This window comes from Hyaena hyaena, unplaced genomic scaffold (genome assembly GCF_003009895.1).
Source record: "Hyaena hyaena isolate Hyena2069 unplaced genomic scaffold, ASM300989v1 scaffold_140, whole genome shotgun sequence".
Taxonomy (NCBI): Eukaryota; Metazoa; Chordata; class Mammalia; order Carnivora; family Hyaenidae; genus Hyaena; species Hyaena hyaena.
Window position 1 is genome coordinate 257,419 of NW_024080772.1, and position 27,741 is coordinate 285,159.

General features: G+C 44.6%; 1 protein-coding gene and 1 non-coding gene across 2 annotated transcripts; one reads left to right on the plus strand and one right to left on the minus strand.

Moving 5' to 3' along the window:
- Window positions 1–734: 734 nt before the first annotated feature.
- GCKR (glucokinase regulator) lies at window positions 735–25,657 on the plus strand. The gene is made up of 19 exons (XM_039238456.1): window positions 735–794; window positions 1,092–1,247; window positions 1,438–1,506; window positions 2,109–2,177; window positions 2,519–2,592; window positions 2,961–3,027; window positions 3,220–3,273; window positions 4,246–4,340; window positions 6,622–6,727; window positions 7,905–8,023; window positions 8,684–8,782; window positions 8,980–9,077; window positions 9,434–9,510; window positions 9,889–9,985; window positions 10,180–10,277; window positions 10,372–10,455; window positions 21,482–21,631; window positions 24,580–24,714; window positions 25,291–25,657. Exons 1-19 carry the CDS (start codon window positions 735–737, stop codon window positions 25,459–25,461), a joined length of 1,878 nt encoding a protein of 625 aa, XP_039094387.1. The 3' UTR covers window positions 25,462–25,657.
- On the minus strand, window positions 25,030–25,113 carry LOC120235944. Its single transcript, XR_005529545.1, has one exon. It is a non-coding gene; the product is annotated as a small nucleolar SNORD12/SNORD106 (small nucleolar RNA).
- Window positions 25,658–27,741: the final 2,084 nt, after the last annotated feature.

Below are 27,741 nucleotides of genomic sequence, written 5' to 3' on the forward strand. Positions count from 1 at the left end.
AGATAAAGTATGTGAAAAGTGCGTTGTTCAGTGTAAATAAATGTTGGCTAATGTATTTAGGGCAGATACTTTGGTTTCTAATTCTCATTGCAGCATTTCTATTTCTGTGGCACTTTTTCCCCTGTAATATCCAGTTCAGTGTGTGTCCCCCTGGGGCTCTGAAGCTTCTGTTGCCTTCCTTCTGAGATGAAAGAGTGAAATGGGGCAGGAAGGAGGACTGTGTGTTCTGAGCATGTGATCAAGCTATGGTCCAGGTCCTCTGACCTCTGCTGTCCCTGAGGACCCTGATCTCTGGCCGCCTGATGCATCCTGGTCCCAAAGCACTCTTGCTCAGGGATTCTCACTGCCCTGGGCTTGAGCCTGAGCCTGGGTATTATCCTGAACTTCCAGGCTCCAGGCCCTCTAGAGAAGAGGTCATTGTGTCCAAAGGTCAAGAGTAATGAACCTCAGGTTTTCCTCTTTAGGAGCAAAGCAGAGGCTGGACAGTCTGCATACATGCAAAGAGGGACCCCAGGAGCTCCCCTGAGGTGACCAGTGGACTGGGGGCCTACTGACCAGGAAAGGGTGCAGGAAGAGGTGCTCTGAGGGGGTGGTACTCAGAGAGGCCAGGGTACTTGGGTTAATCATCACTGTGGCTCAGATAAGGCCCTGCCAGCTGGAAGCAGAGTTAGAGTGACAGAAGGGTTTGTGTGGCTGAAGAGGCAGGCACAACAGGGTGTTCACAGCGTGCGACCATGCCAGGCACAAAACGTTTTCAACATGTGATTGAGACCCCAGAGCCTGGCAAGTGGGAGGTGAGACTCCCTTCTCCATGTTGGTCTTCTGCATTGATTCCTAGAATAATTTCTTATCTGGACTTTTCTCCACCCTTGTTTTTTGTTCTCCTCCTCCTCCTTCCCATCTTCCTTCCTGATCTTCTTCCCCTTATAGGCCCAGAGTACCAAGTGCAGGCTGAATCCCTGGGTGCTGTGTGTGTGTGTGTGTGTGTGTGTCTCCAAATACGGTGCCTGCTGCCACTCCCACCTCCGGATCAGGAGGCATGAATGAGGCTTTGGCTTCCTGCCTGTATCCTTGTGGCCCCTTCCCTCTAGTTGTCTGGGTATGAGGCAGCCCTGCCAATCACAGAGAAGTCAAACCCACTGACCCAGGACCTGGACAAAGCAGATGCTGAGCAAATTGTTCGATTGCTGGGGCAATGTGATGCTGAGATCTTCCAGGAGGAGGGGCAAGTCATGCCCACGTACCAGGTGACCCAGACCCATTCCCTGGACACGGAAAATAGCAATGCCAACCCCAACTGCACTTAACCTCTGCTCTACCAAACCATAGTCCTTAATATTTGAAACCCTGAAAGCCCCTCCACCCCAATATCAATAGCCCCCCCACCCCAATCCACTGTCTTTTTCTTGACTTCTGATTCCTGTGTGTTCCTGATAGCGACTGTATAGTGAATCGATTTTGACCACCATGGTACAAGTGGCTGGAAAAGTTCAGGAAGTGCTGAAGGTACTGACCCTCCATCTGCTCCTCTCCACCTTCTGTTTCCTCCATCTCTCTCCTTTTCTTGGCCTCCACTTCTCATTTTGCTAGATCTCAGTTCTCTTCTTCCTAGTCCTCCCTCTGGGATCTTTATTGCCATCTTACTAATCAACAGTAATTATAATAACTATTATCGGCATAATACTTTATAATTGACCATGTACTTTCACACTCATTACCTTTGCAAAAACCTCTGAAAGTTGTGTGATTGTCTCCTTTTTTTCTTCATATAGGAAAACAAAGAATAATCACAGTAGCTTGCCCAAATATATCCAGCTAATAATTGCTGGGTAGCGCTACTTTATTGATTGATTGGTTGATGAGAAAGCTGGAATAAGTAAGGGTTTGAATAAGTAGTTAAGCCAGAGTTAGCTACTGGCTGACTTCAGTTTCTTTCTCAAATCCAGGATTTTTTCTGCCACACCATACTGCCTATGTTCTGTTCACTTTTGTCGTAAGAGGCTTAAGCAGACTCCCTAATTCCTGTTCTGCAACTGACAAAGCAAAGAATAGGCTTCCCTCAATCTGAGTGAGGCCATGGCACAACATAGGCATTTTTCCCTTTTCAGGAGCCTGAGGGGGGGCTGGTGGTGCTGAGTGGAGGGGGCACCTCCGGCCGGATGGCATTCCTCATGTCGGTGAGTATCCTGAGCCCTGATGTTCCTTCCTCTGCCTCCTTGGGGTGGCCCTCAGGACCACAAAGCTCATCATAGCTAAGCTCCTAGGCGGACCCCTCTAGCCCTGGCTCCTTCTTTTCCAAAAGCTAGACCTCGCCCCATATGGAGCCCCATATCTTCTGTCTCTACAGCCCATGCACCCCCAATCAATCGTCTGCAAGTAGCATTTTAAGTGCCAGATTCCAGGCCGTACTCGCACCGGCCTGACAGAATCCTTATGTAGTCTTTACCCTCTAGGTGTTGAAAATCCAAGCTAATGGCTCCTTTACTATCATTACTACTTCATGTCCTTTCCCCCTTAGGTCTCCTTTAACCAGCTGATGAAAGGTTTAGGACAGAAACCTCTTTATACCTATCTCATTGCAGGAGGTGACAGGTAAGCCAAATTGGTCTATGAGTATTTTGTTTGGCCTGGATAGTGTTTTTTAGAAATTTAATTTAATTTTTTACTTTTTTAGAAATTTAATTTTAAGGCTTTTAGATGGAGAGTGTATCTAGTTTGCTTTGGTCCCCATCATTTCTTATTGCCTTACACTTATTGCCTTCACATACTTATATGACTTGCCCTTGTAAGTATTTGAGTTTTCAGCCCTATAGAGTATCTATTATGGTGCCTAGCGAATAGTAGGTGTTCAGTCAATGATAGCTTTCCCTTCATTCCCTTTTCTCAAAGCAGCCTGCCCTGATATACCATAGGCTTCTGCTTCCAAACCAGTGCCACTGACCTTGAATCTGTCCTTTTAGGTCTGTGGTGGCATCTAGGGAGGGGACAGAAGATAGTGCTCTGCATGGGATTGAGGAACTGAAGAAGGTCTGTGTCTTCCACTCAGAGTCAACCAGAGACCTCTGTTCCTTGCCATAATGACACGAAAGCCCCTATCCAGCCAAAGGCCATTCCTTCCCCCTGCTCCCCACCCCAGTCCTGACCCTGACATCCCCACATGAGAGGTTTGCATCCTAGAATCCTCCTGGTGGCACTGCTTCACCCATTCTCCTCTCCTAGGTGGCTGCTGGGAAGAAGAGGGTGATTGTCATTGGCATTTCGGTGGGACTCTCTGTGAGTGTGAAGACAGACTGGGTGGATCTATCCTATGGGGAGAAAGGAAGTGGGAATAGAATAGCATGGAAAATAGATTGATGCAATGCATGCTAGAAAACAGAAAGAGTTTGCATAAGGAATTTTGATTTTACTCTCACTAATTAAGATCCAGTTGTAGGAATGTGGGATAATGGGGAAAGGATTCTATTTCAGAATAACTGTGTATCAATCTATTCAATAACCAAGATAGATGGACTAGTCCCAGGGTCAGCAAACTACACTGTCAGGTCAATCCTGCCACTGCTTGTTTTTGTAAATAAAGTTTTATTGAAACACAGACATTTGTGTTTACATAATATCTATGGCCACTTCACCCTACAATGGTAGGGTTGAGTATTGCACAGAGATTGTAATACCCACAAAGCCTAAAACACTTACGCTCTTGCTCTTTACAGAAAACGCTGACCCCTGGACCAGTCTCTTGCTACTTAAGTATGTCTTTGCGCAGCAACATCAGTATCTCCTGGGATTTGCTAGAAATGCAGAATCTCAGGCCCCAGACCTACTGTGTCTGACTCTGCATTTTAACAAGATTCCCAGGTAGTCTGTTTGAGAAGCACTGGACTAGAATGACCCACATTTTCCCTCACAACTGCAGCCCTTTAATTCCAACAACTCACTAAACAGAAACAAGTCCAGCAATGCTAGATATGGAAGGAGGCACACAAGGAGGGCAGGACACTGACCTTAAGGAGCATACAATTTAGTTTAGTGGCTCTCAAACTTTACTGTGCAGAGGACATCGTTGGGGGATCTTGTTAAAACTACAGGCCCTGGGCTTTCCCTCCAAATGTGGATCCAGCAGATCTTAACTGGGCCTGGGAATATGCATTTCTAACATGCATTCTGGGGGATTATGATGCACATGGGCCTTGGGCAACCTGGAGTAACCCCTCTCATCATGCCTTTTTTTTCTCTTCCTACTGTCAGGCTCCCTTTGTGGCAGGCCAGATGGACTACTGCATGGATAATCCAACGATCTTCTTGCCAGTCCTGGTTGGTTTCAACCCCGTGAACATGGCCAGGTGAGCCTTCTGTAATGAAAGGTGGTGACTGGCCAGACCCCCGCGGGGGTGGGGGGTGGGGGAGGCGGAGAGGAAACCTGTCAAAATCTACAAAGGAGAGGGTGTGGCAGATATGGTCTTATTCAGCACATCTCAGAGTATTAAGGTAAATATAGCCTGTCCCTAAGCTCATGAATTTTGTTTTGTGTTTTTGGTCAGTTGGTTGATTTATTCTCTTATTTCAGAAAGGATTAAAAGCAGCTTACTTTTATAAACCACATAAAATACAAGAAAGCATACACTCAAAACAGGGAATGAAGAGACAAGTAAAATAAGGGCTGGAAGATAGAATAAGGTCAGGAAAAGGAGTACCACGAAGATCTGTACTTTCTTTCAAGTGTCTTTTCATAGGAACCATGGGTGCTGACTCCCCTTTGCCCAGCTCCTTTATTTTAGCACCCATTCTCTTTTGTCATTCTAGGCACCCCTTCTGTCCCCTCTGGCTACTCAAATCCTTCACCCGGGTTCCCCTTTCCTGAGAACTCTGCCGCAGATTACCTTCCTCTTATTCTGTAGGTAAATGGTCACTTTGATCTCAGAGAAGGCCAGCATAGGAAACCAGTAGTGTTCAGGTGTGGTTCTGTGAATGTGCTACCTTGGGAGTGTTAAAGCAGTAAGAAAGTGGATTCTTAGCCCCTTGTATGAGAGAAGAGCTCTGATGTTGTCGGTTTGGGGTAAGACCCTGAAATATCTGTTTTTTTTTTTTTTTTTTTTTTTTAAATATCCCTGTGGATTGGGCACACAAGCAGGTTTGGGGAACTCTGCTAAATTAGCCTTTGGAGTGGACCCCCTGATGAAGCTGAAGGCTTGTTGATTCCTCAAAAGCAGCTTTGCACATTCAACAGGGGTCTTGGGAGGGAGGGACAGCTAGGTTCTTTCTGAGGCCCTTTCCTCAACTCCCAGATTCCAGGCTTCTAGTGTAATTCGTATGAACATATAAATGAGTCTGAGATACTTTTAACCCTGATCCTTTTAATGGAGGACTCTCCTTCACCAAAAATGTGTCTGCGGCAGTGGATGCTAATTTCAGGCACTGTGACTAAGTGAAATGAAGGATTTCAAACAATGTAGGCGTGGAGATCTTCCAGTTGTTCCTTAAGTCAGTGGTTCCCAAACTTGGCTGATCTTCAGAGTCGTCTGGGAAGCATTTTAAAAATACAGCTCTTTGGGCTCCTCTCCAGGCCTCCTGAAGCTGACTCTCGGGTGGGCGTGGTACCCAGTGATGGATAGTTGAAAAAACAAACCAACAAACAAAACTCTCCAGGTGATTTTGACGACCAGCCAAGTCTGAGAACCTCCGTTTTACACCACACAGTGAACACTGTCTCCTCTCTCTGGGAGAGGAGTTTCAGAAGTAGTTTGAGGACAAAGGATAGGAAACCCTTTCCACCATGGGTATGTAATACGTGAAGCCTGCTTGCCCTTGAAGAAATACAGATGAAAAAATGTAAAACTAGTTCAAGAAGGGGTAGAGCTTTTGCAGGGATGGGATGATAAGGGGAGGTTTAGGGAGGCCTCAGAGGTAACTCCTTGAGTTCCTGCCGCAGTGGGTGATTCGCTAGCTACCCCCTAGCAGAGTTGACGAGCAGAGGTCAACTACAGAAGATCATCAACTACTAAAGATCGCCATTCTTCGAGATTCCATGGTCGCGCCTATGCAAGCAGCAAGATTGTTACTCTCTTGTCCCACTAGCACATTGTTTTGTTCAGGATTCATTTATTCAAGGAATGTTTGCCAGCTGTTAGGTGCTCTGCTTCATACCTTGCAGTTTGGTTCATTCAGTAGGAACTGTTGTCTGATCCCTCAGGTAGGGAGATTTCCAGAATATATTTCTGAGAATGGGAAGGGCTTCTGATGGACCCTAAGACAGAAAAAAAGTGACAATTTTGACATTCTGATGATAGGGACTCTTCCAGTGGGCTACAGAGAGTGTGGGGACCATGGCCATGGCTGTGGGACCTGTGCAAGGACCAGGATACAAGAAAGTTCTGGTCTCAGGCTGGAGCTTTAAATTTGAGAGTTGGCTCTGCTCTGGGATTAAATCACTGAATGTTTTACCAGCCCTTGTCCTTGGGGTTCAGGGACACAGTGCTCCTAAGAGCCTCAAAGCACATCTCTCTAGGAGGTGGTTGTCCTTGGGCCCTAACCCCAATGTGGTCTTTGATCCTGACTCCCATCTGAGGCCCTTCCTTTAGATCCTCACAGACAATCTTCCCACCTCTGTCTCTCTGTGGGCCCCAGAAATGACCCCATTGAAGACTGGAGTTCAACATTCCGACAAATAGCAGAACGGATGCAGAGACTGCAAGAGAAACAGGAAGCTTTTGTGCTCAATCCTGCAATTGGGGTAGGATCCTCCCCACTCCCACCTAGCAAATGCTTGCCACTTCCCAAATGCCTCCAGTTTTAGGTTGTTACATCTTGTCTGAATTCCTGGCATTGTGTGTCAACTAGTGTCGCAAAGCAAATCCTACTTTCCCCTTTCCTTGTTCACCTTAAGATGTATTTCCATCCTGACCCTGTCTCTTAAATCAGTCATCATCAAACACCTAAGCCATCTAGGGCAGTTTCCTGTTGGAAGAACCTCTTTTGCATCTATAAGTAGAATGCGTTGCATGGAATGGTGCGTTACTTTCTGATCCTTTTGTGTTTTAATTTCAAACATGGGATTAAAAACAATGGGATTCAGTTTCATTCCTCTGCTTTCTAATCGTCTCCAAAACTGGGCGGGTCTTCCAAGCCGCCTGTGCTCCTGTGCCTTTTTCTCTGCATGGAGGATGCATGGCCCTGGCATCGTCTACACTCACTTTGACTTGGCAAGAGCCTTGGCTGAATCCCCGTCGCTACCCCTCTCTGCCTGTGATGGGTACAGCTGTGACATTCTCCTTGCTCTTCCCTTGGTGAGAGAGAAAGGCAGGAACCCCGCATTACATGGGAGTGCCCTATCTTTCATCTCTCAGGCCTTCTCTTCCCTCCTGTCTGCAGTTGTGTACCTTTAATCTCCTTTTCTCAGACACCGCCTTTGTCCTGCTTTTTGCAATAATCTCTTTATGTTTGGTGGGTCGTGTTACATACCTGGACCATTACAATGGCCGCTTCATTGATCTGTCCCAGGAACATGCAATGTGGTGTTTGGATTGACAAACCGCTATTTAAAAAATGGGAGTTGGGTGGGGAGAAAGTTCTTGGAGAAAAAGAAAAAAACCGTCACTGAAAAATGCTTATCTCCCGCTAGCAGTACATCCGATCCCCGTGGCTTCCTCCTCAGAGTCCTGAATGTACCATAGAAATGACCAGAGGTGGCCCTTACCCTCTCTCTTCTTCTCTCAGTTAAGCCCTGAACCCAGCACTCCTCATAGCATACTGGGCACCACCAGCGCTGCTGAATGCATGCCCAAGGGCCAGTAACCAGAGTGCATGCCTGGGAGTCACTAACCAGACAGTGTGCCCAGTGATCACTAACTAGTGAGCTCCAGGATCCTCTCTCCTCCCCCAATTCCTCCTGGGTATCCTCACCTCCTCAGCCCGAGGGCCTCAGTGGCTCATCCCGGATGAAAGGTGGAAGCGCTACCAAGATCTTGTTGGAAACCCTGTTACTGGCAGCACACAAGACCGTGGACCGGGGCATTGCAGCATCTCAGAGGTAGGGAAGATCAGACAAGAGAAAGATCAGAGTCAGGCAGGGAGCGGGACGGTACAGGTTGGGGGATGGCAAGTCCAGACTCCGAGACTGGTTAGTGGCAGCAAGACTGAGGCGCCACCGCACCTCCCATGGGAAAAGAGCTGGTCTGGGGGTGCCGCTGTGCCCACCACACAGTCACAGAGTCTCGATTGTTTCCAGTGAACCCTGGATTCCTCAGGGCCCACTGATCAATGGGCCCACCTAGGACACTTAATCCCTGAGCCCCCCAGGGATATCCAAAACTAACGTAGCTTCAGAGAGTCTGTAACTTAGAGATGGTCCAGGTCAGGCAGGAAGGGCTCATTCTGCTGGAGGCTTGCTTCCCTCACCAGGGTTTCTGGCCTGACTTCCAGACTCCCCACCTACCTCCTCACCAACTCTGATCCCATCCTCTCCCCACTGCTCTCTTCACGTCCTGTCCCTCTGTCTGCTCTTTGTTTTCTGCTCACTGAAGCTTTTCTGCCTTCTGGAATGCTCTCTGGGTCTACTCACTGTACCTCCATGAGGGGCCAGCGGAACTTAGTTTCAAGGGAATTGTGCCTTCCTCTGGGCAGGGGTGGGTACTCATGCTTTCTGAGAGGGCACTGGGCCCACCCTGGGAAGTGCTGGCCTCTCTCCCAGACACCTTCTGGAAATCCTGCGGACATTTGAGCGGGCTCATCAGGTGACCTATAGCCAAAGCCCGAAGATCGCTGCCCTGATGAAGCAAGCCAGCACCAGGTGTGTGGAAATGTGTTTGGAGGGGGAAGGTGGCATGGAACGGGAATGTCCTTAGAACACATGTTAACATGGTGAGGGTAGCAGATCTGCATGGTGGAGGGTCTTGGCAGGCTGTTTACTCCTGTGCTCTGACATATGTATCTTTCTCTGATCCCTGACTTTTTTTTCCCCCCATGATCTGTCTGGCCCATTCTCAGCCTAAAGAAAAAAGGCCGAGTGTACCTGGTTGGTTGGCAGACCCTCGGCATCATCGCCATCATGGATGGAGTGGAGTGCATCCACACCTTTGGTGCTGGTGGGACCCAAGTCCAGACTTTCTTCCTGGTTCCTCCTGATGCAAACCAATTTGTCTGCTATTGAAACACTTCCCTACTCCCAACCCATGAGGGTTCCTCATTCAATGTCCATTCTTTTCTATCTGAATACGCATTTCAGTCAAACGCTCTTTCCTTTGAATCCCTACTCTGGCCTTGGTCCCTCAACCCCCAGCCCTGCTTAACTATGACCTCCCATGCGTGGTACAGCTCACCCTACCTCCCACTTGCCACTTTCCTCCAAGCCCCATTAATACCTACCCCACTCCCCAATCCGAGAACCTTTCTTCACCATAAAGCCCATTTACTCCTCTCTCCCTGTCCTTAAACTTTCCAGATTTCCAAGATGTCCGTGGTTTTCTCATTGGTGATCACAGTGATATGTTTAACCAGAAGGCTGAGCTCATCAACCAGGTGGGAGGATGATGGGATGTGGGGGAGGTTGTGAAGGTGACTGGTGAGCAGGGAGTGGCAGGTAAGGGGCGGTGGAGACAAAGTGGGGAGAACAAGAGGGTAGTCATCCAGAGAAGGGAATATGGGTTAGAGGTCAGGAGCCTTTGGGGAAGCACAGGGAGGGTGGAAGTCTCTGGATTCACCCTCTAAAGCTGTCTCTAGTCCCATGCTCTTCCCTCAACTTGCTGCATCATCTTGGGCAAAACACTACCTCCTTGAACCTCAGTGCTTTCATCTGTATACAAAAACGCTGTATTAGAGGTCCTCGGAGGCTGTCTGCAGTCTCCAAGCCAATGTGCTGAGTTTTTCATGGGGGGACTCTCATCTTCTTCTGCCCAGGGTCCCCAGTTCTCCTTCTCCCAGGAGGACTTCCTGACTTCCATCTTGCCATCCCTCACTGAAATCGACACTGTGGTCTTCATTTTTACCCTGGATGGTGAGAGGGAAGATGGGAGTGGTGGGGTGAGCCGATGGAGGCAGTGGAGAGACTCAGAGGGACTGTCATTTTCCTGGGTCTTAAGGCACCTGCTCAGAGGGAGGGACAGGGGCCTCTGTCCTGACTGGATCCCAGGAGAACAGGAAGAACAGCTGAACAGCCAGCCTTTCAGCTCCAGTGCTCTCCCCTTCCAGACAACCTCACGGAGGTGCAGACGCTGGTGGAGCAGGTGAAAAAGAAGACTGCTAACATCCAGGCCTTGGCACATAGCACTGTGGGCCAGTCCCTGCCGGTGAGGACCCAGCCTTCAGAAGGGAACCTTGGGTGGCAGTTACAGCAAGGTCTTCCTGGAGATGCCTCTTCTGTTCCTCCTTCTCTTTCTCCAGAGCTCACTGAAGAAACTCTTCCCCTCCATCTTCAGTATCACGTGGCCACTGCTTTTCTTTGAATACGAAGGGAACTTTATCCAGGTATGGAGCATGAGAAAGTGTTATCTGCCGTAAAGAACTCAGAGGAGGAGGGATTCCAGAAATGGGAAAACTCAAGGCTGGAGGGTAGAAAGCTTTGTTGGACTTTCACCAAGCCAGCTGGCAAGTGCTTGTGCTACCAGGCCCCTGGTCAGGGTTTCCAATTCTTTCCAGAAATATGCAAAAAAGAAAATGCAAAAGAGGCCAGACCACCAATCACCTGACAGATACTCATTGGTCTTTTATTACAGGTTCTTTGTCAATACTATAGTCATCCTCACTATGCAAAATTCTTTATGGCATAGGCTTGCGAGTTGACTATGCTGAATTCACTGCAGACAATATATATTACACTGATATGGCTCCTGCTTACCAATAAAATTAGGATCCAGTACACACATTGATGATAATCACAGAAATAATAATCACCCTGGGTGCACTCTGCAGTGTAGAGTTTGGAGTGGACATCAGGACACCTGGGTGTCAGTTTAGCTGTGCCTTGTGGCCCAAGAAAGAAAGCAGTTTTACGTCTCTGGTCCTCAGTTTTCTCACTCAACACCTGTTCACCATCCACAGGGCCCAACGAGAGCCCTGAGGGGTTGCCCTAGAGAGCTGTGGTCTGATCCATTATCCAGACCACCTCCTCAAGGAAGCTTCCTATCTTGAGCAGACAAGAGCTGGCATGTTGCCTTACCTGTACTCAGAACTCACCAGAAGACCCTCTCCCTCTGAGCCAAGAGATCCATGCTCCTTCCAACATGTCTTCCCTTCCAAATGCTCTTCATTTGTCACATCTTCCCTTTTCGGCATACCTTCCAAATTGTTCCCTTTGAGATCTCACATCTTGTAAGAAATCTTCTCTGATTAAACCCGCATTGTCTAGGCCCCTCCTTTATGTGATGTACTCGCCACACTTAAGGTTTTATTGTACAATCTTCATACCTAATATACATGTAGGCCTCTGCACTTTCATTTATAATATTATTTCATTTGTAATTTCAGTTCTCTTAACAATCTCCTAAAGGATATATATTTAACATCCCCCATGTCTCAGATAAGGAAGCTAAAACTGAGAGAGATGAAGGGATGTAATGATGGCCACACAGCTAAAGCAGGAGTCAGGATTGGAACTGGCCTTGCGATTCTAAATCCGTGCTTGATTTCGCTGTACAAGATAAACTTCAACCACATCCATGAGTTGAGCCAGATTCTTTTATTATTCATTCAACAAATATTTTTTATACACCTATCACATACCAGCTACTGTTCCCGGGATAGGGGATACAGGAGGGAGTGTTAACCTGTGATCTTTTGAAAAAGATCTGTGTTTTTGAAGAAAATTGTAATTACAATAGCAATATTTTTATTGTAAAATTTTTAGAAAAGACAGAAATCAAAAGAAGGAAAAAAGTGTCCATAACAGCCTTCTTCTAAAAAGCCACTCAGACTTTTTTTTATGCAAACATAAGTATATTCATACAAAAATAGGACCATATTTGCTGTGCTGTGTTTAACTTGCTTCTCCTCATTGAAAATTATGAACACCTTTCTGCACAATTATATCCACATCACCATTTTTAATGTCGATGTAGTCTCCCGCGGTATGGATATACCATAATTTGTTCACTCTTCCCTCCATTGTTAGACATTGTAGATAGTTTTAGTATCATGGCTTTAATCAAAATACTGCCCTGAACATCCTTCTACATGTATTTGACTATTTCGTGGGGATAAGCCCTGGGATGAACCTCAAAAGTAGAATCACTGGGTCAAAATGTGTGTAAAATTTTAAGGCTTTTTAAAAAGTTTTTTAATTAAAAAAGAGAGAGAGGGAGAGGGAGAGCAGGAGCAGAGGAGGGTCGGAGAGGGAGGGAGACACAGAATCTGAAGCAGGCTTGATATGGGCCTTCACGAGACTCCATGGGGCTCCAGTTCAGATCATGACCTGAGCCGAAGTCAGATGCTTAACCAACTGAGCCACCCAGGCGCCCCAAGGCTTTTGGATACAGGTTGTCAAAGTGACCTAAAAGGTTTATAAACAAAGTATAAAATTGCTTGTTCCCCCAAACCTGTCCACTATTGGGTAGCATTGTTCTTTTTAATCTTCGCTAATCAGCAAAGCAAACAAAGTGAAACAAAACAAAAAGAACTTCAGTGTTGTTTTCATTCATATTCCTGGGAATATGGAAACTGGCTACTTTAAAGATAAAGGGGCTCCTGGGTGACTTAGTCATTTGAGCTTCTGACTCTTGATTTGGGCTGGGGTCATGATCTCATGGTTCTAGGTTCTAGACCCGAGTCAGGCTCTGTGCTGCCGGTGGGGATCCTGCTTGGGATTCTCTCTCTCTCTCTCTCTCTCTCTCTCTCTCTCTTACTCTCACTCTCTCTCTCTCTCTCTGTCCTTCCCTGCTTGCTCTCTGTCTCTCTGTCTCTCTCTCAAAAAAATGTATATATTGGCCATTGAATTTTTTTCTTTATTGAATTACTTCTTCATACTTTTTGAGAATATTCACCCATTCTTGTTTTTTAATTTTTTAATGTTTTATTTATTTCTGAGAGAGAGAGAGAGAAAGTGAGAAAGAGAGAGCAGGGGAGAGTCAGAAAGAGAGAGGGAGATACAGAATCTGAAACAGGCTCCAGGCTCTGAGCTGGCAGTCAGCACAGAGCCCAATGTGGGGCTTGAACCCGCGAACCGTGAGATCATGACCTGAGCAGAAGTCAGAGGCTTAACCGACTGAGCCACCCAGGCGCCCCAAGAATATTCACCCATTCTTTTAGAAGTGTTTATCTTTCTTTTTTTTAATTTTTAAAAATGTTTTATTTATTGCTGAAAGAGAGAGAGAGAGAGAGCGTGAGCAGGGGAGGGTCAGAGAGAGAGGGAGAGACAGAATCCAAAACAGGCTCCAGGCCCTGAGCTAGCTGTCAGCACAGAGACCGACGAGGGGCTTGAACCCACGAACCATGAGATCATGACCTGAGCTGAAGTTGGCTGCTTAACCAAGTGAGCCACCCAGGTGCCCCATATCTTTCTTACTAATTCTAAGAGGGAGTGTATATAGCAAGGACAGTAGCCGTTTTTTCTTGTTCTATATTTTCTAGTTTATTACTGTTTTTGACGTAGAGATGATTTACATTTTTAGATAATCACATTTATTAATCTTTTATTTGTCTATGGCTTCTGTCTTTTGCTTGATTCCAGTTTGTATCTTTCTAAATGTACAGCAATTGTTTGAAATAAGGAGGTTTCCATTAGTAAATCTTTAGTTGCTGAAATATTTTTGATGTAAACTCCCACACATTTTTTTCCTCCCACACTTTTGAAAATTTTCCACCCTACAGAAAAATTGCAAAAATAGAACAGTGAACACCCATGCACTTTTCCCTAGATTAACCGATCTTTAACATTTCCACATCTGTCTCATCCCTCTTTTCCTCTGAATTGTTGAAAGATACTTGGAGAAATGATGACAGTTGACATAAATTATTGTGTCCCCTATGAACAAGGACATTTGCATACATAACTGCAATATAATTATCACACTCCGGAAAATGACAGTGAATACTATTATCTAACATGCAGACCATATTAAAATTTTCCCAGTTAGCCCTGTTTTATTTTTATTTCCAGGCCTAGGGTTCAATCAAAGATAATGCATTGCATTTAGTTATCAGGCCTCCTTAGTTTCCTTTAATTTAGGTGAGTTCTTTTGCTGCTTTTTATGCCCCTTATGACATTGATGGTATAGAAATCTGGACCAATTTGATTTTAGAAAGTGCTTCGCCTTGGATGTGCCTGATTGTTTCTTCATTATATTCAGGTGAAGTTTTTTGGCAGGCTTACTCCATAGATAAGGGCATCCTTTATCAGCGCATCACATTAGGAGGCACCTGATATCAGTTAGTCCCTTTATTGGTGATGTTATGTTTGATCACTTACTCAAGGTTGTATCAGATTTCTTGGTAGCCTGTTCCTTAGCAGTCTCTCACCCAATGGTCTTAGCATGCACTGATGATTCTTGGTAGAATCAATTTATTACTATGGTGGTTTTAAAATGGTTATTTTCTATTTCTGTCCTTTCTACATTTATTAGTTGACATTTTCTGGAAAGAAAATCTTTCTCTTCTCTTCCCACCCATCTGTATTTGTTTACACTCGGTATGGACTCATTAATTTTTTGTTGTTGTTAAATTGTTTTAATCTATTCCTGTCATTATTGATTTTAATGTTCAAAATGAGAGTTTATTCAAGCTGGCCCCTGTCCTCCTTGTGACATATCCACATTAGTGTTTGAACACTCTTTGCTGTGTTTCCTTTTTTAAAAAACATTTTTTGTTTACTTATTTTTGAGAGAGAGGGAGAGACAGAATGGGAGTGGGGGAGGGGCAGAGAGAGAGGGAGACACAGAATCGGAAGCAGGTTCCAGGCTCTGAGACGTCAGCACAGAGCCCCACGCAGGGCTCAAACTCACAAACCGCGAGATCATGACCTGAGCTGAAGTCGAACACTTTAACCAACTGAGCCACCCAGGCGCCCCATCTGTTTCTTTTTGGAAAAAAAAATTTAACTTTTCTGTTATGCAAAGTGTACCATATTATAGTCTTTTATGCCTTGTGTTTTTGCTTAACAAGATATCTTGGAAATCACTTCAGTTTCTAAATCTCTTAATTATTATTTACGTGTGTGTGTACAATTGTGTACCCACTCATCTATGTAGGAGTACAGAAATGCTCCAGGCTCATCTTGCACTTTCCTTGGCTCCAGCCCTGACTGGAATCAGTAATTTTCAAGGAGCCCTGGTGGTTGTCAGTGGGAATCAGCACAGCAGTCCCCCATTCTCCACGGTTTTGCTTTTCACGGTTTCCTTTACTCCAATCAACTAACGATTCACGATTCAGAAGCAGATGATCCGCCTGATGGATTGCTAGGAGGTCAGTAGTATCCTAACGCTACGTCAAAATGCCTGTATCATTCCCCTCCCTCCATCTCATCATGTAGCCATTTCATTATTTCACTTTGTCACGAGAAGGGGAAGGCTGAGTATAATACAATAAGATATTTTGAGAGAGAGAGATACCACATTCACATAACTTTTATTAGGGTATATTGGTATAATTGTTCTATTTTATTATTAGTTATTGTTAATCTCTTACTGTGCCTAATGTGTAAACTAAATTTTATCATAGGAATGTACGTATAGGAAAAAACATGGACACCGTCCATGCTGTCAGGCATCCACTGGGGGTCTGGAACTTATCCTGTGGATAAGTGGGTACAGCTGTATTTAGAAACCCAGTTGCTAGGTATGCTCACAGCTACTGGTGACTTTGCCTCTCGGCCTTTTCAGTAGAAAGAACAAGGAAATACAATTGACCTTTGAACAATGTGGGGGTTAGGGACAACGACACGCCATGCAGTTGAAAATCTCCATATAACTTTTGACTCCCCAGAAACTTTTAACTAATAGCCTACTGTTGACCAGAAGCCTTACTGATGATGTAAACAGTCAATTAACACATATTTTTTATGTTATACATCTTATATACTATATTCTTATAATAACATAAGCTAGAGAAAAAAAATGTTAAGAAAATCATATGGAAAATACATTTACAGGGGTACCTGGGTGGCTTAGTCGGTTGAGCGTCTGACTTTCGCTTAGGTCATGATCTCGCGGTTCATGGGTTCGAGCCCCGCGTCAGGCTCTGTGCTGACTGCCAGCTCAGAGCCTGGAGCCTGTTTTGGAGTCTGTGACTCCCTCTCTCTCTGACCCTCCCCTGCTCGCGCTGTCTCTCTCTCTCTCTCTCTCTCTCTCCCTCTCCTAGAAATAAATAAATAAAAAAAAGGAAAATACATATACAGTACCACACTTTATTTAAAGAAAAAAATCTGCATAGAAGTGGAACTGTGCAGTTCAAACCCTTGTTCAAGGGCTGACTGCATATGTTCTTTTCACAAATGTACATATACCTGCACATAGGTGAATATACATATGGTCTCCTTCTCCTTAGTGAGAATGTTGATTTCCAACATCATCAATATATTCATCCACTTGCTTGGTCTTACAATAAAATACCAGTTTTGGAAGTGCGATCCTAATACCACTGTCATCAACAAGCTTACCAAGAAATGGTCAAGATTTCTTTGCAGCTCTTTTTGTCTTTTGGCCAGATCCCACTGAAGATATATAATGTGTGCAAGAGTCACTTGGATTACATTTTTTCCTCTCTCTCTGTAGCTGTGTTATCAATATGTTACATAGTTTCATTTCCATTCTTTGTATTTGTTTTCAGTTTTAGAGGTTTTTGGTCTTGACCTCCTTTAATCCTTTAAATATGTATACACAACATGGTTTAAGGTCAAACTATATAAAAAGGAGATGTCCTATCCCCTTCATTCTTCCTTCCTCCTGTGTCCACTCATCCCTGAAGATGACCAGTTTCATTAGTTGCTGACTTACCTTCTTGTGTTTCTTTAAAAAAAAAAAAAATGTGTGTGTGTGTGTGTATGTACTTAGTCCTGCTTTCTTATACAAGAGGCTGCGACTGTATATATTCTTTTGTGCTTTAAAAGGTATCCTGAAGGGGCACCTGGGTGGCTTAGTCAGTTAAGCGTCCGACTTTCGCTTGGGTCATGATCTCGCGGTTCGTGGGTTTGAGCCCCGCGTCGGGCTCTGTGCTGACTGCCAGCTCAGAGCCTGGAGCCTGTTTCAGTCTGTGACTCCCTCTCTCTCTGACCCTCCCCTGCTCACGCTGTCTCTCTCTCTCTCTCCTAGAAATAAAAAAATAAATAAATAAAGCACTGTAGTTTCAAAGCTTTATTTAAAAAAAAAATAAAAAAAATAAAAGGTATCCTGAAAATAACTCCACTTGAGTTTTATAAAACCCTTCCTCACTCTTTTTTTTTTTTTTTTTTCAGTTGTGTGACTACCTGTGCAAGAGTTATTTGGGCAGACTCTTACATAGGATGTTTGGTTGTTTCCAATATTTTGCTATTACTAATAATGATGCAATGAATATGCATATATTCTTGTAAAGTTAGAAGTGTACCTTTGGGGTAAATTCCTAGAAGAATGAGAGCTGGGCCAAAGGATAAAAACGTAATTTTGTTAGATACTGCAAAATTTCTTTTCACAGGGATTGTACCATTTTGCATCTTGTACCAGCAATATATGAGAATGCCTGCTTCCCTGTTGCCTCTTTAAAAGCACAGTCAAGCTTTTGAATTTTTTTGCCAATCTGATAGAAGAGACATTCTATTTCTGTGTGATTTTAATTTGTGTTTTATTTATTATGTGTTATAAAATATAGTACTTTAAACTTATGTGTTTAGTTGAGCATCTTTTCACATGCTTTACAGGTCTTTTAGTAAACCTTTTCCTCTGTGAACTCTGTGGTCAGGTAAATGCATGGAATATACTCATTTTCTAATGGTATTAGGGTCTATATGATCCCTTGATTTTTAGTTCTTTTTAAGTTAGAGGCATTAGTCTTTCTTCCTGATATATGTAAATATTTCTTTTGAGTTTTAAATATGTAAAAGTCTTTGTTTTATTTTTTCTGGGATAGAACTTATTTATCCATCTTTTGTTGAATCTGGACCTTGAGACACAGAGAGCTTTTCACTATCCCCAGGTTGTAAAGGGATTCCATCTGTATTTTCTTTTAGCACATGTTTCTTCTAGTAAAAATGGTTTCTTTTTTCTTTCTTTCTTTTCTTTTCTTTTTTTTTTTTGATCTGTAATTCATTAGTTTATTCTTGTGTATGAGGTGAGGTATAAACTCAGTTTAAAAATTTTTTTAATGTTTATTATTTATCCTTGAGAGAGTTAGAGAGACAGAGCATGAGCAAGGGAGGGGCAGAGAGAGAGGGAGACACAGAATCTGAAGCAGGCTCCAGGCTCTGAGCTGTCAGCACAGAGCCCGACGTGGGGCTTGAACACATGACCTGAGCCAAAGTCAGATGCTCAATTGACTGAGTCACCCAGGCACCCCTAAACTCAGTTTTATATTTTTGTAAATATAATTATTTATCCAATTGTCTCAATATATTTTTTAAGTTCATCTTTTCCTGAGTGATTTGAGATGCTATATCTATCAGATACTTAGTTCCCATACATGCTGGTTAATTTCTACACTTTCTTTTAATTTTTAAAAATGTTTTATTATTTATTTTTGAGAGAGAGACACACACACAGAGTGCGAGCAGGGGAGGGGCAGAGAGAGAGAGGGAGACAGACAGACAGACAGACAGAATCCAAAGCAGGCCCCAGGCTTTGAGCTGTCAGCACAGAGCTCAGTGCAGGGCTTGAACTCATGAACTGCAAGATCATGACCTGAGCCAAAGCTGAACACTTAACCAACTGAGCCACCCAGATGCCCCTGAACTTTCTGTTTTATTCTATTGGTCTGTCTATTGATGTGCTGGTGCGATACTATTTAAACATAGAGGCTTTATGGTAGGTTTAATATCTGATAGGTTAGTGCTTCCTTCGTTACTCTTCTTTTAAAGGGTTTTCCTAGGTACAGTTGCTGCCTTTTTTCCATATAAACTTTAAAATAAATGTCTCTAGGGGCTCCTGGCTGGCTCAGTCAGAAGAGTGTATGACTCATGATCTTAGGATCAAGAGTTTGAGCCCCACATTGGGTGTAGAGATTACTGAAATAAAACTTTAAAATAAAACAAATGTATCTAGAGTCAAATTATGTACACTTTAAAATATTTTTGTGTTAATGGTAGTTAATGGTATAAATGGTTATATAATGGTTAGAGACATAAATGATATAACCCAAATTTGGGTGGCACCTGGGTGGCTCATTTGGTTAAGCCTCTCAACTCTTGGTTTCAGCTCAGGTCATGATCTCATGGTTCGTGAGTTTGAGCCTCACATGGGGCTCTGTGCTGACAGTGCGGAGCCTGCTTGGGATTCTCTCTCCCAAGTCTCTCTGTCCCTACCCCACTCACACACACTCTATCTCTTTCTCTCTCAAAATTAAACTGTAAAAAAATAATAAAAAATGACAAAACCCAAATGTGATTGTTTTCTATCCCACAGGGCAGTCTCTGTACTGCATACTAGCTGGTTCATTTTGATTGGTCAGATTTCTTTTTTTTTTTTTAATGCTTATTTAATTTTTGAGAGAGAGAGAGACAGAGTGTGAGCCAGGGAGAGACAGAGAGAGGTGGGGGGAGACACAGACTATCAAGCAGACCCCAGGCTCTGAGCTGTCAGCAGAGAGCCTGATGCAGGGCTTGAACTCATGACTGTGAGATCATGACCTGAGCTGAAGTTGGGTGCTTAACTGACTGAGCCATTCAGGTGTTCCCGGTTGGTCAGATTTTTGCTCTCTCTGTCTCTGTCTCTCTGTCTCTCCTCCAGTGCTCATCAAAACAAGTGCACTCATTAATCCCCATCACCTGTTTAACCCATGCCCCTCCCCCTACTTCCCTCTCGTTACCATTAGTTCTCTATACTTTAGAGTCTTTGCTTGGTTTTCCTCTCTTTTTCTTTTGTCCCCCTTGCTTGTTTGTTTTGTTTCTTAAATTCCACATATGGGTAAAATCATATGGTGCTTTTCTTTCTCTGACTGATTTATTTTGCTTAGCATAATACTCTCTAGCTGCATCCATGTTAATTATAAATGTTTTGTACAGTACTCGTATCCTTGTCAGTCACTTATTAAATATTTTCTTTTTTTAAGTTTATTTAGAGAGAGAATCCCTAGCAGTCTCTGTGCTATCAGCACAGAGTCTGAGATGTGGGGCTCAATCTCACGAAGCATGAGATCATGACCTGAGCCAAAATCAAGAGTCTGACTCTCAGGGTGCCTGGGTGGCTCAATCGGTTGGGTGTCCGACTTCAGCTCAGGTCATGATCTCACGGCTCATGGGTTCAAGCCCTGCATCAGGCTCTGTGCTGGCAGCTAGCTCAGAGCCTGGAGCCTGCTTCAGATTCTGTGTCTCCCTCCCTCTCTGACCCTCCCCCACTCACACTCTGTGTGTGTCTCTCTCAAAACTAAATAAACATTTAAAAAAATAAACAGAGTCAGACTCTCAACTGGCGGAGCCACCCAGGCGCCCAAAGTATTTTTAATATACCCTCTGCCAGGGGTGTGTGTGACCTTCTATTTCTAGAATGCCAGAATAAGGAGGTAAAAAGTAGCAGTAGTTTGTTGCCCAGTCTTTTGAGGAGAGTAATGAATCTCTTCAATTCCTTTTCTGGACTCCTGTTACAGTAATAGATGCAAAGTGCAGCAATGTTATAAGTGGAAGATATGAGGGCTAAGGACAGGTGGTGGTTATGCTCACAGTACTATACATGTTTGTACAATGTTTTAGTTTTTCAGCGTGCTTTCACACACACTATGTTATTCGCCCAGGGGATGATTGTGGTCAAGTAGGAAATGCCCTCATCACAGAATCAGATCTGGATTTAAGTCCTGATTCTTCTGCATCTTATTATCATATGAGCTTATTCAAGTGACTTTACTTCCGACCTGTAGTCTCCACATATGTAGAAATGAGAATTGAGAATCCTATTTCGTTGGGTTGTGATAAGGATTAAATTGAATTAATCTTCAACAAATGTGTATTGATCAGTAACCATGTATCAGCCATTATCAAAAAGACTGGGGCTCTGGAGCAGAATAAGACACCATCTCTGCTCTCAAGGCGACTTTGGTTTAGAGGAATGAATCCCAGGACTTTCTTTCCCCTGCTGTTGGGTCCCTGGGGAGCAAAAGGAAAGTTCTGGTTAGAGCACAAAACCCATCTATGGAAGGACTCAGAGAAGATACCTCTCTAGTAGGGGTCCCATCTGCAAATGTGTGACACTGTCAGGTTTGCCTAGGACAGTCCTGCTTTACAACTTCTGTCCTAACATTTAAATTCTGAGCTGATAAACAAATGACGCCTATATTTTGTTCCCTGGTTTTTGACCCCTGGATCCCTGTCTGATAATAGAGTCCTTGATCACCCTACTGCTCTACCAGCCTCTGATTTTTGATACCCCTGTGTGTCTGTCCTACGTAGAAGTTCCAGCATGAGTTGAGCACCAAGTGGGTGCTGAACACTGTGAGTACGGGGGCCCACGTGCTTCTTGGGAAGATCCTCCAGAACCACATGTTGGACTTCCGCATTCGCAACTCCAAGCTCTTCTGGCGGGCGCTGGCCATGCTGCAGGTAGGTCCTCATGGGCCGGGACTGGGTGGGGCCTGGCTTTGTGCCTAGGCTGCCACAGAGACATGGACATGTGTGGGGGCAAAGGGCTGTCTTTTCTCCTGTGCCTCTTCCTTCTTTCGGGCTCATCCTCCCCTCTAGGGAGTGTATGTGCATGTTTGGCTGTGAGATTATAACCATTAGGCAAGATACTTTCAGTTACAAGTATGTGACAGAAAACTAACTTTAAGCTAAATAAGGCAAACGACTGGCTTATGTAACTGAAGTCCCAGGGTGGCAAGATCCAGACACTCAAAAACAGTGTGCTCCAGAATTGTCAGCCCGTAACTTTCCTCTGTGTCGCTCTCATTCTCCGGCAGGTTTTCTCCAGTAGGTGGCCAGTTGGCCACCAGCAGTGTGAGCCTAGCATTCTTCCAATCCACCCCAGTGGAAGGAGAGTTATCAGTCCCTGTGATTCCCACAAATGCCTGGGAGGAAGGGCTGCCGTAGGCTTGTCATGGGTCACATGGCATCTCTGAGCCAATCACTATTTTTGGGGGGAAAGCCGCCCTCTGCCCAGGCCTGGCTCATGAGCTCTCCCTGTAGGATGGCAGTGGAGGAAGGGGCAGGAAGTGAGCCTCAGTCAAACTGCATGACCTGAGAAAGGAGAAGCAATAGTTTCCCAGAGGAAGATCAAGGTGCTGGTACTGGAAGGAGGAGGAATGGCTGCCGAGCAGACAGCACAACAGATGGTCATGAAAGGAAGGTTGCTAGATTTAGCAAAGAAAACTACAGGACACCGGTTAAATTTGAATTTCAGATAAATAAAGGATTTTGTTTTGTTTCTTTCTTTGTTTATTTTGAGAGAGAGTGCACGTGAGCAGGAGAGGGGCAGAGAGAGGGCGAGAGAGAACCCCAAGCACCTCTGTGCTATTAGCACAGAGCCCATCATGGGACTCGATCCCATGAACTGGGAGATCATGACCTGAGCCGAAATCAAGAATCAGACACTCAGTTGACTGAGGCACCCAGGCACCCTAAGGATTCTTTTTTTTTTTTTTTTTTTAGTATAAGTATGTCTTATGAAATATTTGAGGCATACTTCTGTTTTTTTCATTATTCATCTGACATTCCTATTTAACTGGGTGTCCTGTATTTTTATTTGCTAAATCTGACAACACTACATAATGGGAATCAGTCAATGAGCATTTAGTGAGCACCCACCAGGTCCCTAAAACAACTTTCTCAAATGAGTAAAACCAACCAACCAGGAAAAAAAAAAAAGTGCTTTATGCTCTTCTAGTTCCTGGGGTTGGGGTGGATAGGGGGAACCGGAGATATATATGATGCAGTCCTTGCTCTCCCAGAGTGGTCCATCTAATGGAGGAGAGACAAAATCAATAGAGAACAACAAAGTATCAAACTGCATGATCCTTACTGAAGTCCAATAGAACTTAAAAGAACCTAGGGTCCGAATGCACTAGAGGAAAACAGAAGGTTTCATGGAAGAGGTGATATTCAAGGTAGGCCTAGTGGGTATGGCTCAGATAGGTGACAGACAGAAGGGTATTCTTATTCAAAAGAACATTAACCAAGGCCCAGAAGGGGACCAAGCATGATATATGGGGACACAGGTGTGACTACAGCAGAGAATCATTTTACACAGTGAGGGATTATGGAGAGACAGATGAAGGGAGACTGTGGAAGATTGAAAGCCAGACCAGAATTCAGACTTGCCAAATATAGCTGGACCTGGGCCTCCAGAATGGCAGCCACGCCCTAAATGTGGCTGTTGAGCACTTGAAATGTGACTAGTGTGTCCGAGGAACTGAACTTTAAGTTTTGTTTAAAAACTGAAACATTGTAATTTTTAAGAAATAGACACTGGCTTTAAAAAATATTGTAAATACAAAAATACTGTACCCTACTAATTTTTAATATTGTTTACATGTTGGCATAATATTTTGGATATATTGGGTTAGACAAAATATGATTGAAATGTATTTTTTTATTTGTTTCTTTTGTTTTTTTTCACCTACTTCTTTTTCAATGCAGTACTATAAAACTTTAAATCTTGTATGTGGCTCACATTATATATCCTTTTTTTTTTAATGTTTATTTTGAGAGAGAGCATGAGCGAGGGAGAGAGAGAGAGAGAGAGAGAGAGAGAGAATCCCAAACAGGCTCTGTGCTGACAGATGTGGGGCTTGAACTCCCAAACTGTGAGATCATGACCTGAGCAGAAATCAAGAGTCAGACGCTTAACTGATTGAGCCACCCAGGCTCCCCTCGCATTATACTGTAAAACCTTTGATTGTGAGAAACTTGTTCTGGGAGTGTTCTGCAAGACAAGCAAACATTTCTTATAAATTTTAACTGATAAATGAGTGACATCTTGCAATATGAGTGGTACATGATGCTGAATGTCACATGAACACAATTGAGCCAATAATAGTTCTTGAAATTTTCTTTGAAATACGAGTGCTTTGGATTATAAGCATGTTTCCGGAACAAAGTATGCTCGCAAACCAAGGTTTTGCTGTATTTCTATTGGACAGTGCTGGGCTAGCAGAGTGGAGGGTGGTGACGAAATAGGAGCCATGTTTGCAGATGAGCAGTCTTGGCAGCAATGTAAAAGGTGGATGGGGTTAAGAAGGAAACCAGAAGGAGTGAGTTCAGTTTAAGGTTACCAACTTACAGGGTTAGTGGCACATGGCTAAAAGTGTGACCAATTTGCCCTGAATCCTCCAGTTTCACCAGCCCATCAAAGCCTACCACCAACCATTTTTCTTCATGCCTGGGGCTTCTGAGTTTGGGATTGCCTATAGGGATCAATTCTCCACGGCTTCTATAGCCAGTCTTCAGGATCCTAGGCACCCACCTTCCCTTCTCCCACTGCTTTCTCCTCCTTGACTCCATTTTCCACTCTCCTGACTTCTAGCCCAACACTGACCTTACTACTTCTTCCACAGCGGTTCTCTGGACAGCCCAAGGCTCGATGCATCGAAACCCTCCTCCAGGTGATCCACTTTCCTCAGCCGCTGTCGGATGATACCCGGGCTGCTCCCATCTCCTTCCATGTCCAGGTTGCACACGAGAAGGAACAGGTATCCTGCTGGCAGCTAGTCATTCAGCAAACACTTATTGAGTCCTTTCAGTGTGTCGGGAACTTTGCTTGGTACTGCTCAGTGACACTGCCAAGGAGCTCTCTGTTTCTGGGGGAGATATGACTGTGACGGGCAGTCACAGAGGTGTGGAAAAGGTGCTGTAGGGATCCGGAAATAGGGGCTTCAGTTCTGTATAGGAGGGGAGTCAGGACAGAGGGAGGAGGAGGTCTTCGAATGGGGTCTGAAAGGATGAATAGGAGTTTTCTGGGTCCAGGTGAAGGCTTCTTTCTGTTCTTTTTTTTTTTTTTCCCCCAATGCATCAGACAAAACACTGGCTAATGGTTCAGTTAGATCAACATGGTCGATCTGATGGGGAAAAAAGTTATGTCATCAGCTGCAGCTTCTTTCTGTTCTTGACCTACCTCAATACAATTCTGGGTCTTGATAACTCTCTTCTATTCTTGCATCCGACCTAGTGGCTTCTGACTCCCACACCAAATGCTCTGGCTCCTCCAGATTCTTCCCCAGGTAGCCTCACTTTCTCAGGCTTAAGTGCTCCCTGCCTCTTCCCCACAGGTGATCCCCATGGCCTTGCTGAGCCTCCTATCCCGGTGCTCCATCCCCGAGGCACAGGTGCAACTGGCTGCAGCCCCCTCTGTCTGTGAGGCTGTCAGGAGCGTCCTCACTGGGCCAGGTCGGAAGCGCAGCGCAGACCCTCTGGAAACCCTAGAGCCTGCCCTGCAGTGAACTGGTGTTTCTGGGCGTGTGAAGCCCATGGAGGCTTGTTGGGCTGGCAGCACTTGTGGTGGGAGGGGAAGCCCAATCCCCAGGGCCACCCGCAGCAGGGAAAGGAATCTCTATACTCTCTACTTTGGGGGAGTTCTTGCTCTTGACCCAGTGGTTCCCATTTTCACTGGCATGTTCTGATTTCAGAAATAAAACTAAATGCTTTATTTTGGAAAGTTAATCTTCCAAACTCACTAGATCGGAGTTAATAAATTAGAGGTGGGACAAGATGGGTGGCATGGGTTGGTCCCAACAGCAGGTTTGTTTCTTTACTTCCCCCTGCCCCCCAAACCCATTTCATTGGCCTCTAATCCAGACCTGACTCCAGCATCTCTATACCCACCCCCCCAACACGTAGGCGTGTTTGTGCTCGCACATGCACATATGTTCCGTTCCCGGACAGAATCACACAAACAGGGAAAAGTGGGAATTTAGGTAATTCCAGAGGAAAAGGTAAAAAGTTGTGTCCCCAACAGAGGCCACTCAGGAAAATAATCCCTGTTAGGCACGACAGGATCTTTGTAACTAGAAGGAAAGCTACGTCCGTGCATTAGACCCTGAAGTGAGAGTTGCATTCCCTGTCCAAGTTAGTAAGGGGAACATAAGGTTCCCGGGGGTGGGAACAGCCTTTGGTGGCAGGAAGCCACAGATACTGGAAACCCCAGTGTCTGTCCATTTTACACCTCAGCTGTCACCTGTTTTGACAAATCGAAGGCACCCTTGCTCATTTCTGACCCATACCAGTTCTTCAGGGCCTGTGACATACGACTCTGATAGTAGACAGCTGGCTCCCCCTTGTGCCTGAGAAGTACCCAAGTGAAACCTCTGAAGCTCACTGGAACTTTCAGGCAGTAGGATGACTCCTAAAGAGCCAGATTTGTTTTTTGTTTTTTGTTTTTTAAGTTTATTTATTTTGAGAAAGAGAGAGAGAGCACGAGCACAGGCAGGGGAGGAGCAAAGAGAGAGGGAGAGAGAGAGAATCCCAAGCAGTCTCCGCCCTGTCAGTGCAGAGCCAGATGCAGGGCTTGAACTCCTGGAACTATGAGATCATGACCTGAGCTGAAATGAAGAGTGGGACATTTAACCAACTGAGCCGCCCACGCGCCCCCAGATTTTTGTTTTAAAGTAATCAACCTTTTCAAGGTAGCCATAAATGCCCTCCAAATGTCTGTGGGCCTCCAGCCTCTGTCTGAGCTCTTTTCCTGTTGTACGTCGACATTTACTTTGTACCTTAGATCCTTAACCAGTGCCGTTTTCCTCAACCACCACTTCTGTGGTGCCTTCTCAGTGTCATCCTTTTGACTTTCATCCCCCACAAATGCCTCTTCCGACCTCTGCAGCTCAAAATGCATAAAGTGAGGAAAGGGGCCTACAGAGGCTCTCTGCTTCTCTTTACCCAGAACTCTCTCCCCTGTGTTTTCACTGGGTAAATTCCTCTCTCTTCTTGGCATCATAAACAGAGTCAAGTCAGAGAAGATACCCTGTTTTTGAGCACTGGAGAGGGCAGAGTACCCCTTGATCCTGTTGATGATGCCAACATGTGCAGTAGCCCCACTCCCACGTGTGAAATGGATATGGTGCAAGGTCAGAGTTCCCCAAGGCTGGATGCAAGAGGATTCTAGAAGTTGAGAGGTTGTTTGTTTTGTTTTACTTGCCAAGTTCTTAGATGGTACAAAGATAGCAAGCGAACTCAATTCTTGTATGGTTGTGTATGATATTCAGCTGTTACAAACAAGGTGGAGGAGAGGCTGGAGGCAGTCTGGCATTATGGAGGATGCAAAGATGGCTACGGTCTGAATCCCCACCCTCTTGGAATTCACAAGCACATATGAGCAATTCCAATAAAGAAAAAGAGCATCAACGTGGATTTTAATAGCAGGCTAGGTACAGGTTGCTGCCAAAATTATTTGGGGGAGAATACGTAGTAGGCCAACAGTCAGGAAAATTTTGGGGAAAAGGAGGTCAGGGCAGGGTGAAGGAACATCCAAAGAAAATGTGGGCATGTTTGGAAACTGGTACTTGTGTGTGGTTGCAGTATCAGCGAGTCGGGTCATTGTCAATGGAATTTGACCTGAAGGCAGAACTAAAGAGGTTTAAAGATTTTTTTTGGAATTACCCAGAGACAAATGGTTGGCTGACAACACTTACCGTTATTTTGGAGAAAGCAAACTTCTGAAGGTAAGAAAGCTAGAGAGTAATGTATTATCGACACGAGGTAGTAATTCTGCTGAAATGACTAAA